Source organism: Dendrobates tinctorius, unplaced genomic scaffold (assembly GCF_039654945.1).
Source record: "Dendrobates tinctorius isolate UK_male_01 unplaced genomic scaffold, ASM3965494v1 ptg000102l, whole genome shotgun sequence".
NCBI classification, from domain to species: Eukaryota; Metazoa; Chordata; class Amphibia; order Anura; family Dendrobatidae; genus Dendrobates; species Dendrobates tinctorius.
Window position 1 is genome coordinate 34772518 of NW_027361770.1, and position 14184 is coordinate 34786701.

Consider the following 14184-nt stretch of genomic DNA (forward strand, 5'->3'; position numbering starts at 1 on the left):
TCCCTTTGCCGGTGATAGAGGAGTCTTTCCAATGAATCGCGGTGGACATTGTAGGCCCGCTGGCCATCAGCTCTGGAGAGCAATACATTCTCACCGTGGTAGACTATGCTACCCGGTACCCAGAGGCAGTAGCTCTGTCTTCAACCAGGGCGGATAAGGTGGCTGATGCACTGGTGACCTTCTTTTCAAGGGTAAGATTTCCCAGGGAGATGCTTACCGATCAAGGGACCCAATTTATGTCTCGCCTAATGGAGGCTCTCTGTGAGAAAATTCAGGTGAAGCACCTGGTATCGAGTGCGTATCACCCACAGACTAATGGTTTGTGTGAATGCTTCAACGGTACCCTCAAACAGATGCTCCACATGCTGGCTGAAACCCAAGGGCGCGACTGGGAGTGGTACCTCCCACATCTGCTGTTCGTTTACAGAGAGGTTCCGCAGGCCTCGACGGGGTTCTCCCCCTTTGAGCTACTGTATGGCAGGCGAGTCCGGGGACCCCTTGGGTTGATAAGAGAATCCTGGGAAGATGAGCCAAACCCCACAGAAGTGTCCATCGTGGATTATGTCATGCACTTCCATGACAAGGTGCAGACCTTGACGCAGTTGGTGCATGACAACATGACGCAGGCCCAGGCTGACCAGAAGCACTGGTATGACCAGAACACCCGGGAGCGGACCTACCAGGTGTGTCAAAAGGTGTGGGTGCTGGTCCCCATACCAACGGATAAGCTTCAGGAAGCCTGGGAAGGCCCATACGTCGTCTACCAACAGCTCAACCCGGTCACCTACGTGGTCACGCTTGACCATGCTCGGGGTAGGCGCAAGGCCTTTCACGTCAATATGCTGAAGGCTCTCTACGAACGTGAAGCTTGCGTCCTACCAGTCTGCAACCTGCCCGAGGATGGGGAGGAAGATTCCCTCCTGGACATGCTGGCCCAAGCCAAGGCCAATGGGTCCATTGAGGACATGGAGATAAGTGATTTGTTAACCGTACCCCAGCGGTCGCAGTTGTTGGCCACCCTGGAACCCTTCCGGGTCGTGTTCATCAACCGACCTGGGAGGACGGAGTTAGCGGTTCATGAGGTGGACACCGGGAATCACGCCCCACTACGTCAAACACCTTATCAGATCTCTTGAGGCGGTGCAACAAGTCATGCGCCAAGAGATCAATGAGGTTCTGCGTGGACTACAGGGGCTCAACGCCATCACAACCTCTGATGCACACCCGATGCCACGCATTGAGGATCTGCTTGAGCGGTTGGCGAAAGCAAAGTACATATCAATCATGGATTTGAGCCGGGGCTAATGGCAGATCCCCCTGAGCCCTGAGGCGCAGGAGAAATCTGCCTTTATCACCCCCTTTGGACTGTATGAGTCCACAGTCATGCCCTTCGGCATGAAGAAAGCCCCTGCCACTTTCCAGCGGATGGTCAACAACCTGCTCCTGGGACTGGAGGAGTACGCGGTGGCATACTTGAACGACATTGCCATCTTCAGTTCCACTTGGGAGGAACACCTTCAGCATCTCCAGGAGGTGCTCAAGCGTCTTCACCAGGCAGGCCTGACTATCAAGCCGGGAAAGTGCCAGATGGGCATGAGCAAGGTCCACTACCTGGGGCACTGGGTAGGCGGGGGTTCCATGAGTCTGGAGCCGGAAAAGGTGGACTCAATCGCGTCCTGGCCCACCCCCAGTACCAAGAAGCAGGTGAAGTCCTTCTTGGGCACTGCAGGGTACTATAGGCGGTTCGTACAGGACTATAGCGCCCTTGCAAAACCCTTGACCAACCTCACCAAGCAGAGGCTACCCCAAACAGTCAACTGGATAGATGACTGTGAGGCGGCCTTCCAAGCTTTGAAAACAGCCCTGTGAAACTCTCCAGTGTTGAAAGCAGTAGACAGCAGTCGCCTGTTTCTAGTACAGACCGACGCCAGCGAGTTTGGCCTCGGTGCTGTGCTCAGCCAGGTCGACTCGGGGAACCATATTGTACCTGAGCCGGAAATATTTGCCGAGGGAAGTGGCCTACTCCACCATCGAGAAGGCGTGCCTGGCCATTGTGTGGGCACTGCAACGTTTGCAGCCCTACCTGTACGGGCGCACCTTCACGGTGGTAACCGACCACAACCCTCTGAGCTGGCTGCACACAGTGTCCAGAACCAATGGAAGATTGCTCCGCTGGAGCCTTGCCCTTCAACAGTACAACTTTACCGTACAACACAAAAGGGGCAGCGAACATGGTAATGCCGATGGGTTGTCCCACCGGGGTGAACCCGCTGAGGTGCGCATGGCGGATTACCATCAGGTTATGCCTCCGTAGCGCACTCTTAAAGGGGGAGGTGTAATGTAAGATATGTTTGAAAGATATGATTTTGCTAGGACATTTTAGAAATCTCCCATTGCTAATCTACTGATGACATTGTAGACTGTCAGATCCTGCAATCCCCCATTCCCCCCTCCTTAACAGCTCTGTGTCCGCATTGGTAATAGGACACTTCCTCTGCAAGCATTTGGCCCCTCTCCACAGAAAGGAATGTTGATTAGTTAAGGGAAAGGGTTTCTTTGTTTGAGCCATGTGGGGCAAGCATATGAATGAGAGATATTAAAACAAGTCATATCGCAAAAACCATACGCGGCAGAGATATGAAAATTACATTCCTGCGTAGGACACAAAACCAGCTTTCTAACCCCTAATTTTCATGGTTCTAACCCCTCCACAAACTGACATATGGGTTATTCCCAAATGGTGTGTCCGAATTACTGCATGTTTGATTTTGTTTTATTGGTTTCGATAAACTGGGAAAAATGACACCATTGGCGTGTTTATACGAGCTTCCCTCGTCTAGATATAGTTAGTATAAGTTTTTTAGGTAAATTGCAACTTAGAGAAAGGGGGGCTGAACTTCTCCAGCCGGCCCCTTCTGTGAGGTCACACAGCAGAGGCCATAAGGCATGCCAAGATACAAACCACTCAGTTGGAGCTGCAGATTCCATGCTAAAAGGATCACCAGATGTCTGGAGATGTATGACTGATGCCCATCCCCCCAGCCACATGGGTTGCCTAGAGATCATTGAGCAATTGTAAGTTTTAATTTCTGCCTTTCATCCTTGTTATTTTATATTTGCCTTGTACATATCTAATGTCTCAAATTTGTAATAACTTTTATCTGTGTAATCACTGCCCCTTTGGGAAATAAATCATAAAATTATTAGCCTGCCTCCATGCTCTAAGAAACGAACATGCGATTTTTTTTAGATAATTACGCTACTAATTGGGTTGGCTTCGAACCCCTCTATTAAGTCTTTAAATTCAGGAGAGAAACCAGGAGCTGGTGGCGGCATGGTTGGTCTTGGTTGGTTGGGCTAGCTGGCAGTACGGAAGGGTCTTATATGCTGATTGGGTGGCTGAGGCCAAAGCATTGATAATTCTCTTACTGCAGTGGTCTAATCGCCTGTGCACAAAAAGCAGCCGGCCGGCGACCAATTATCCTAGGTGTAGTTCCCTGACTGACCTGAGGATAAGGGGGGCGCCGGAGAGCTGCGAGTTCCAAAGTGGAACTGAGAAAGTGGGATATACATAAATCCCCGCAGTTCGTAGAAGGTTGTTAGCAGTGGTGGGGCATCCAAAATAACGCTCCCTGCGATAAATTGTTAAGGCAAGACTAGCTTGCTGTATTTTTGTTACATGGTGCCAGTGGTGGGATAACTAAGATAAGCTTCCACTGTGCCTGGGACAGCCGTGTGCCGGCAGTGCATCGCATCCCTCCGTGACATACCAATGTCAGCGGTGGGATCGTGACATATTGGTGGCAGCGGTGGGATTGTGACACACACTAACACTCGTATCAAACTCTGATCAGAGTTTGAGCCAAGTGTCATTTGTATAATGTGCCTTATTCTCTCGCATGGGAGAATCTACAGCTGTCTGACCATCTACAGTGGTCTGACTACTGTTGCAAGAGTTACATCAAATAACTATCAGCCGTGCTATATGTTATGATCCATAATTATTGCTGATTTTATGTAATATTTTATGTACCTTTTAGAAAAAAAAAGTTTGGCACAAAAATCCAACTACCCAATCATTATTTATTTTGACATTTTCCCTGGTTGAAGAGTCTTTAGACTCTCATATATATTAGTTGTTGGCTGGTGCTACAGAATTTGACACATTTGGTCCATAGACCTTTGGTGTGTATGGCCAGTTTTTTTTTGTTTTTTTTTTAATTTGTTTATTGAACAAAAAGGAGAATAACATACATATTGGCTTATGATAATAAAATACACGCATAGCCCTTACAAATATACAGAAAACAGCCGGTTATACATTGTGAAGCATGTATATCAGTTGACTTTCACAGGCTTTTAACATATTGTTCATGCAGATAACAGCCAACCAGTTATACATTATGAAGCATGCATATCAGTTGATTTTCACCAGCTGTTATCATATTATTCATTCAGATAATAAAGAACATTCCTAAACTACAACTAAAACTATATCAACTTGTGCCTACTACTGCGCAGCCTAATATCTTATATCATGTTATCTCACATATGATGTCTCAATTTTGCAAAATAAGGTGAGAGGAATTCCACCTCTCCCAGATCTTCTCAAATTTGCCCGGGCATCCCCTATTTTGATAAAGCTTACGTTCGAATGGAACAATCAAGTTCACCAGGTCAATCCACATTCTAAGTGAGGGACATGAACCCCCCATCCACTGTAGTGCCAACACCTTCCGTGCCATAAATAGTGTTTCATGCAGAAAAATCCCGTCATAATTACCCCAGTTCTCCTCATCCCATACCCCAAACAAGCAGACCAGTGGTACAAGAGGAACTGGGGTTTGCATCAAGGATGACAAAAGCAGGGTCACCTCTTTCCAGTACTGTAAAATAATGGGACATTGCCAGATCATATGAACAAAATCCGCATCTGGTGTATGACATCGCAGACATTCTCATGATTCAAGTCGACCCATCCTGAAAAGTCGTGTCGGGGTTAAGTATGATTGATTAATTATATACAGCTGTATCATTCTATTATTAATAGATGGTGATACTCCGAGATTCCAGGATCTCCTCCCACTCCTCTCCCTGAGCATCAGGGATGAGTCTGTCCTATTTCCTTTTAATAGAGCTTATAGCAGATTCCGTTCCCACCGACAGCATGTACGTGTATAAAGAGGAGATGAGACCCTGGGGACCCTGCGAATTAAGGATTCCTATCAGAGGCAGAGATGAAATAGTACGGTCCACACCCCCATATATCATGTGTGATAAGAGCCGATCTCAGCTGTAAATAACGAAAAAACTGGGATCTCGGAATATCATGTGCAACCTGTAATTGCTCAAAAGACACCAAGGTCCCCTGGTCATACAAGTCTCCCATCGAGGAAACATTATGTTGCATCCAAAAAACAGTGGATGGGTGGCTCAGTAGTTCTGGGAAATAGTCATTATTCCATAGGGGCATTTCAGCTATAAAATCTTTAAACCCAATCACTTTCTTAATCTGTCTCAATACTATTCGCGCCAGTCGGAGCAAGGGTAGTAGACGAGGGACATTAGTCCTCTCCAACTCAAGGAAACCTAGTGGGAAGTCAGTTAGCGCAATATGGAGTAGGTGGCTTTCCGAATTGGGGAGGCAACTACCCGGCATCCATTTATTTAAAGCTTTAGCTTGCCCAGCCAAATAGTATAAGAAAAAATCTGAAAACGCCGTCCCACCTCCCTTCCTTGGTCTCTGCAGGGTGGTCAATTTAAGTTTGGGCCTAGTTTTCCCCCAGATGAAAGATATGATCTGGGAATTGAGATTTACAAAGAAGGATTTGGGTACTATTACAGCACTATGCTGAAGGGAATAGCTAAGCTTGGGGAGTAATATCATTTTAATTATGTTTATACGTCCGGCCACAGACAGCGGGAGTTTGCTCCAAGTTGTGAATTTCATTTTAACTAGTTCCAGCAATGGGTGAATACTGAGTTGTGAGTCAAGCGTACTATTTTGAGATATATATATACCCAAATATTTAAAACTAGGTACAATAGGCAGCGTGGAGAGAGCTTCTAACTGGGGCATTGGGGCGTGAGAAAGGGGTAGCAGAGCGGACTTCTCCCAATTTATATATAGACCTGAGTATTTACTGAATCTATCTATAATGGCAATTACTTGTGGTAGAGTCTCCTCCGCTTCATCCATGAATATCACCATATCGTCAGCATATAGACCAATGGTATCTACCCGACCCGCTATATTTATACCTTTAATACCAGGGGAAGATTAATACGTATTGCCAATGCCTCAAATGCAAGGGCAAATAGGGCTGGGGAGAGGGGGCACCCCTGACGAGTCCCCCCTATGCAATGGAAAAAACTCAGACACGGATTTGTTCACTATAATATGGACTTTGGGCTTCATATATAATATCTTGATCCATTTTACAAATTTATCCCCGAAGCCATATCTTTGTAAGCACGCGGAGAGGAAAGGCCACTCAAGAGAGTCAAAAGCTTTGGCAGCATCTAGCGATACCAGTGCCCACTTGTTGTCTGGCATTAGAGAGCTATATTGGGCTATTGACTGGACCCGTCTGATGTTAATGGAAGTGCTCTTACCAGGCATAAAACCTGTTTGATCAGAATGTATAAGACTCAATATAATCGAATTCAGTCTGGTAGCTAGAATCTTAGTAAAAATTTTATAGTCCACATTTACTAACGAGATAGGGCGGTAGGATCCACATTCCAAAGGGTCCTTCCCCTCCTTCTTAAGCACTATGATATTAGCTTTGTAAAAGGATTCAGGCATAGATTTCCCTTCCCAAATTCCCGAAATACTTTAACCAAAAGTGGCGTTAATATATCCCTATATTTCCTGTACAATTCAATAGGGAATCCATCCGGCCCCGGGGCCTTCCCGGAGGCCATGTCTGTTATGGCATTTTCTATCTCCTCCGCAGTAAATTCAGCGTCCATAAGGGCCCGTTGTTCAGGATTTTAATGTAGGGAATATCACATCTGACAGATAGTCTAAACACCCCAAGCTGTCACAGTCACTTTTAGATTCATATAATGACCTGTAATAATCATAAAAACAGCCAAGTATTTCTTCAGTTGAAGATACCAATGAGTCATCCGGCTTACGAATCTGTAGTATTGTATTTGAGGTGTTATGTTGGCGCACCAAATAGGCTAAAAGTTTGCTTGCCTGGTTTCCCAGCTCAAAATACGACTGGCGAGTAAAGAATAGTTTACGCTTGGACTTAGTGTCCTTATGCAGAGCATATAACCTCTGAGCAACCAACCACTCAGTCCTGTTACCGCTAGTTTGGTTAGATATATATGTAACCTCTGAATCTTTCATTCGCCGCTCCATCTCATCATCCTCCCTTGAGGTTACCTTTTTAATATAAGATATCGTGGAAGATAAGCAACCCCTCAGATATGCCTTATGGGCATCCCAAAATAAATTGATATCTTGAGGCTCTGGGTGGGACGAGATGAAACAATGCAACTGATCGATCGTTCTATCTGGAGCCGCCATTAAATTTAACCAAAAAGGATTCAGCTTCCAGAACATCCTATTATTTGGTTGCCCATATTTAAGTTTAAGAATGACCGGACTATGGTCTGAAATCCCCCTACTGCCATGTTCTATGTTGTCTACCCACATCGCCAGACCGCTGGATCCGAATATACAGTGGGGAAAAAAAGTATTTAGTCAGTCAGCAATAGTGCAAGCTCCACCACTTAAAAAGATGAGAGGTGTCTGTAATTTACATCATAGGTAGACCTCAACTATGGGAGACAAACTGAGAAAAAAAAATCCAGAAAATCACATTGTCTGTTTTTTTTTTCATTTTATTTGCATATTATGGTGGAAAATAAGTATTTGGTCAGAAACAAGCAATCAAGATTTCTGTCTCTCACAGACCTGTAACTTCTTCTTTAAGAGTCTCCTCTTTCCTCCACTCATTACCTGTAGTAATGGCACCTGTTTAAACTTGTTATCAGTATAAAAAGACACCTGTGCACACCCTCAAACAGTCTGACTCCAAACTCCACTATGGTGAAGACCAAAGAGCTGTCAAAGGACACCAGAAACAAAATTGTAGCCCTGCACCAGGCTGGGAAGACTGAATCTGCAATAGCCAACCAGCTTGGAGTGAAGAAATCAACTGTGGGAGCAATAATTAGAAAATGGAAGACATACAAGACCACTGATAATCTCCCTCGATCTGGTGTTCCACGCAAAATCCCACCCCGTGGGGTCAGAATGATCACAAGAACGGTGAGCAAAAATCCCAGAACCACGCGGGGGGACCTAGTGAATGAACTGCAGAGAGCTGGGACCAATGTAACAAGGCCTACCATAAGTAACACACTACGCCACCATGGACTCAGATCCTGCAGTGCCAGACGTGTCCCACTGCTTAAGCCTGTACATGTCCGGGCCCATCTGAAGTTTGCTAGAGAGCATTTGGATGATCCAGAGGAGTTTTGGGAGAATGTCCTATGGTCTGATGAAACCAAACTGGAACTGTTTGGTAGAAACACAACTTGTCGTGTTTGGAGGAAAAAGAATACTGAGTTGCATCCATCAAACACCATACCTACTGTAAAGCATGGTGATGGAAACATCATGCTTTGGGGCTGTTTCTCTGCAAAGGGGCCAGGACGACTGATCCGGGTACATGAAAGAATGAATGGGGCCATGTATCGTGAGATTTTGAGTGCAAACCTCCTTCCATCAGCAAGGGCATTGAAGATGAAACGTGGCTGGGTCTTTCAACATGACAATGATCCAAAGCACACCGCCAGGGCAACGAAGGAGTGGCTTCGTAAGAAGCATTTCAAGGTCCTGGAGTGGCCTAGCCAGTCTCCAGATCTCAACCCTATACAAAACCTTTGGAGGGAGCTGAAAGTCCGTGTTGCCAAGCAAAAAGCCAAAAACATCACTGCTCTAGAGGAGATCTGCATGGAGGAATGGGCCAACATACCAACAACAGTGTGTGGCAACCTTGTGAAGACTTACAGAAAACGTTTGACCTCTGTCATTGCCAACAAAGGATATATCACAAAGTATTGAGATGAAATTTTGTTTCTGACCAAATACTTATTTTCCACCATAATATGCAAATAAAATGAAAAAAAAACAGACAATGTGATTTTCTGGATTTTTTTTTCTCAGTTTGTCTCCCATAGTTGAGGTCTACCTATGATGTAAATTACAGACGCCTCTCATCTTTTTAAGTGGTGGAACCTGCACTATTGCTGACTGACTAAATACTTTTTTTCCCCACTGTATAATCTATGCGCGATAGAGATCTCTTAGTGGATGAGTGGCAGGTATACTCCCTTAATTCAGGGTGACGCATCCTCCATAAATCTAGCCACCCGCTACCTTCCATAAATAATGACAGTTGGGTTACATTCAACGAAGAGACTTCCTCAGACGTGCCTCCCTCTAATCTCAATTTGTCAAGGTGGGTATTCATGATGAAGTCAAAAATGCAGGTAACATCTGCGTCTGGATGATTTAAGGAGAAGCTCCTTGCTTTTTGAAGAATGGACGTATTGGCCGGTGGGGGGTTATAAACACATAGGATTACATATTCCCTGGTATTTATCAATGCATGTACAAAGACAAAGCGACCTTCAGGATCTCTCCGGGTCTCCCTGGCTTCCCATCTAACGTCTCTATGTACCAGCAATGAGACCCCTCTCGAATAACTAGTGTGAAATGCATGGACAGACCATTGTACCCAAGGTTTCTGCATGCACCGAGCAGTATCTCTGGTCAGATGCGTCTCCACCAAGGCCACAATGTGAAGATGATAATGTCTGATCTGTGAGAAAACCTTGATCTTTTTCCGGGGGGCCTTTATACCTTTCACGTTCCATGTCATACATATCATCTCAGACCCCATACCCACTCCGGTGAATGTGGCATACAGTACTACCCGAGCAGAATTTAGAGGCACCACATAGAGATTCAGATTGCCATTGGCTGCGACTTTTACCTAAGTAACAATAAAAACTATTGTAAAAAAGAGAACAAACCAGGAACCAAACATTAGTGGAGCAAAGTCTCACGCTCCTAGCAAAACACAAGCAGGGGGATACCATCACTGGTCACAGTGTCCGGTATAGTTGGTAAACTGGGTACCTGCAAGGAGAGCCCCCATTAGACCATTAATAAAAGAATTTAGGTTAGTAGTAAGTTTATTAGGATTCCTTTGCAGGGGATCCCATATGAGACTGCAGCCACTCAGTCGTCTCCGCTGGATCCGTAAAAAACACAGAGGAGCCCCCATGTATGACCCGGAGCCGGGCCGGATAGATCATTGAGTATATAACATTTCTCTCTTTGAGCCGCTTCTTTACATCGATGAATTGTGCCCTCTGTTTCTGAAGTTCCATGGAAAAGTCCAGGAAAATCGAGATCACGGCATTGTAGAACTTGATGGGGCCTTTTTGCCATGCAAGGCGCAGAATAGTGTCTCTGTCTTTACAGTTGAGGAGACGTGCCAGGAAAGGTCTAGGTGGGGCTCCCGGAGGAAGGGGTTTTGTAGGGACCCTATGAGCCCTTTCGACGGCAAACATAGGATAGAATTCATCTCCCAAAGAAGCCTTCAGCCAACCTTCCAGGAATTGCTCAGGATATTGACCTTCTGAGTGTTCCGGCAGACCAATGACACGAATATTGTTCCGACGCATTCTATTCTCCAGGTCGTCCACTTTCTGCCTCCAGGCGTTCACAGAACCTGCCGCTTTCGTTAACTTGGCCTCCATAGGCGCGATGGTGTCCTCCACCTGGGACACTCTTGTCTCCATTTCTGTAATGCGTTCCCTCATAGTTTGCATATCCTGTCGAAGTCGTCCCACCTCAGTATATACGTCCTCTATTTTCTCAGTCAGGGATGTCCTAGTCAGTGAGATGGCCTGCATCAACTGTTTGGATGCATGTTTGAGGGTCAATTCTTCCTGCTCAGATTCTTCTTCTCCCCCAGATGGACGATTCTTACGCTGAGCTTGAGAGGGATTGGTTCTAAGAGCTCGTGCACTTTCAGAGGGATCGGGTCTGGCATATTCTTTCAACTTTTCTGCTACTCCTGACCCCTTAGATCGATTCATGATCAGTGGCAGTATGGTAACGCAAGATAACTGGAGGTATATGCTCCGGTGGTTTCCCACGTCAGATGATAAAACGATTGCAGCCCAGGAATAATTCCCACACAGAGGAGCCACGTGAGTTTATGAGGACAGCGTCCGGTGCCGAGTCAACAGGATTTCTTGCGGCGGGGAGGGGGATCCGCAGCACCCACAGAGACAGCAGCAGTGAAGGGAGTCCACAAGCTCCCACAGTAATGGCGCCAACAGGTATAGCGAGTATAACAGTAGGGGGGAGAAAACGCAGGGCCCAATCTTTCAGGGCATTCACCGCGCATCCCTATTAGTCCTCAGAATGGATGTTCACTGCCCAGGTGGCGGTGCAGCTGTGAAGGCCGACGCCGCAGCTCTCACTGCCAGAGCGCGTGTCTAAGATGGCCGCCGCCCCGTGCAGGCCCCGCCGTCCGTCTCGGCCTCCCCAGCAGTTAGCTCACCAGAGCCGCTCCACGTCCACCCACGGGAGACCAGGGGGGTCCCGATATCCAGGGGTCCAAGTACCGCCAGGTATATTGCAGTAATAAGGTCTTAGTTGCAGGATAAGGGCAGGATTCTTGGGAGCTCTCCCAACATGCGTCCTCTCTCTTCAGCCATATAGCCACGCCCCCATGGCCAGTTTTTTTAATGTTTTATTTCTCAATCTGTTTTTTTTTAGGTATTACTGTTGCAGAGTGCAGCATATTGTCCTAATAACTAATGACCACAAGACAACTATTTTTTAAACAATCTATTTGTTAATGATTGTTCATTTTCGCAAAGCAAAAAAGTACAAAATGAAACTTTTTTTAAAGGCTTAGAATTCCATTTAGTTGCTTATACTGTATACATTTTATGACAGCAATAAGATTTTTTGTCCTTAGCTATAGTTGCAGTTCAAAGTAAGACTTTGGCTGTCATTTTAGCTACATCAGTTCTACAAAAAGCCTATTTGTAGCCCAAGGTTTAATTTTCAAATTTGAGTATCTAGTAACTCTTGTTTGCATCACTATGGCATTTACTGTTGTAGATAGGAAAAATACAGTATTCATTATTTTACAAGATGTCACAATTACTAGTTGTAAATCTTGGAGTCAAAATCAACACTTACCAGGTAAAAAAAAAACAAAAAAAACTTTTTTTGATTTAATTTTCTTTGTCACAAAACATTGCAGCTCACTTTAAAATATTTTATCTTCCAGGTGCAGCTCAAGGAGCCTTCAGAGATAAATCACAACAAAATGAAGCAACTGGTGGTGGGAGAAATGGTAATCCACAAGTTCAGACATTCGTCCATAGAGGCCAACAACAGCGCTATGGTACACAGGGGAGGTTATCATATCGTTATAAAAGTCCACAGAGATATGGTAGGCAAAACATGGTTGGATCTTTGATAAAAGGTACCTTGTGTGCACATGCAGAAATTTTTTGACTACCTGTTTAAAATAGAGCAGTTTTGAAAAGGGTTCTGTAATTCAATAGTCTGGAGAATCTAAGAAAGTAGGGAAATTTGATGATCTTATAAGCCCGAAGAAGAGGCTGGACTCTTTATCAATCCTTTACCACAAATAGAAAAGTCATCTAGGGCATAAAATAGCCCCAACTAGCGTTGCCAAATACGGTTTAGATATCAAAGATAAAAAAATGACCCAGAAAATCTTGTAGGGTACGTACTTGCATGTTAAGTGTGCACTGGAGGGAGATGCATTATAAATGCATAGGGCAACTTATGCTTTTGACCTGTCCTTTACAAGCCCCCACCCCACTACCAAAGGGAATGTCCTAAATGTTATCAGGAAAAGCTGTCTTATGAAAAATGACTGGAGGGTGGAACTCCACCTCACACAGAATGTTACTTTTCATTACAGCCATAGAGACTCATCTGAGTCCGGGGAGAAACATTGTTGCCAATAAAGGCATTCATTTAGCTCTGAAATATATTTTTATATGCTGGCAAAAAAAATCAGACCCAGCACTGTAAGAAAGTATTCCCAAACACTTCTGCTCTCATAGATTTGTCAGCTCTGGCATCCTTTTGCAGGCATCCACATACAAGGATAAAAATACACTCTCACTATAATTTAGAACAGGCTCTATGTGAGGCATAATGACTGAGTCTGCTCTCCTCAGTGTGCTGGAGTACAGCAGACCCGAGTGTGATTAAAAGCTCTCATCTTCAGCAGTCTATGTGGTAGGAGAGGCAGTACAGCAGAGTTGGCAGCATTATACTTGCTTTAGCAATGGTAGTGTGTAGTTGGTCAAGCCCGTACGGATCATTTGAATATGAGTGGAGAGCTGGAGCTAGCCTCAGCTCCCTGGCTGTGAGAAATACCTGAAATAAGGGTGTGGTTCTCAGAGGCATCAGACTGACTTCCTGAGTTATTTATCCATGAAAAAGAGGAAACCGCAAAAAAAAAAATTGAAATATGTAGAACATCACACTTTATTAGGGCTTTTTAAAATAGAAATTAGAATTAAAATGACATATTAACATTAAGTCAACGCGTTTCGAACTGTACAAGCTCTTAGTCCTGACAAGTAGTGTGTAAAACGGGTAAGGTTATATAAAACTTGCTCCAAAAAGGGGTGTGTGGAAAACACTATGATTGTCCTTAATTATTAACCCTATGTATCACACTTAAGACAAGATTATATACTTATATGTTAATTCACATAAACAGACAGATTTTATAAATGACAAAACTAAAGAAGAAAATATGTACTAATATCCATAATGCCACATAATAATGAGTGTAAAGTAGGTTTTATCATTTAAATTTTCTGTTTGTATAGAAAAATGTGTATATTATGTGAAGATACATTAAATCGTTTTTATAGTTAAGAACGTTTGGAAATCTAATAACCAAATTTAAGATCCAAAAAGCTTCACGTTTAAGAAGCTGTATCCAGTTACCATCTTCGGTTAACCCTCTCTATGCCCGTGATTAGCAATCAAGAGCAATCACCTTTGTGTATTTCATGAAAATGCCTCCATACACCAGACATGGAATGTTTACTTTTCAAGTGGTCAGGAACCGC

At 44.6% G+C, this 14184-nt stretch overlaps 1 protein-coding gene across 2 annotated transcripts in view; it reads left to right on the forward strand.

Moving 5' to 3' along the window:
- LOC141099767 (NFX1-type zinc finger-containing protein 1-like) overlaps positions 1 to 14184 on the forward strand; it is a 486056-nt gene that overhangs the window by 75792 nt on the left and 396080 nt on the right. For both annotated transcript variants that reach the window (XM_073587805.1, XM_073587806.1), the window contains one exon: positions 12348 to 12512. In XM_073587805.1, the coding sequence (XP_073443906.1) occupies positions 12348 to 12512 (165 nt within the window). The remainder of the gene's footprint in view (positions 1 to 12347; positions 12513 to 14184) is intronic.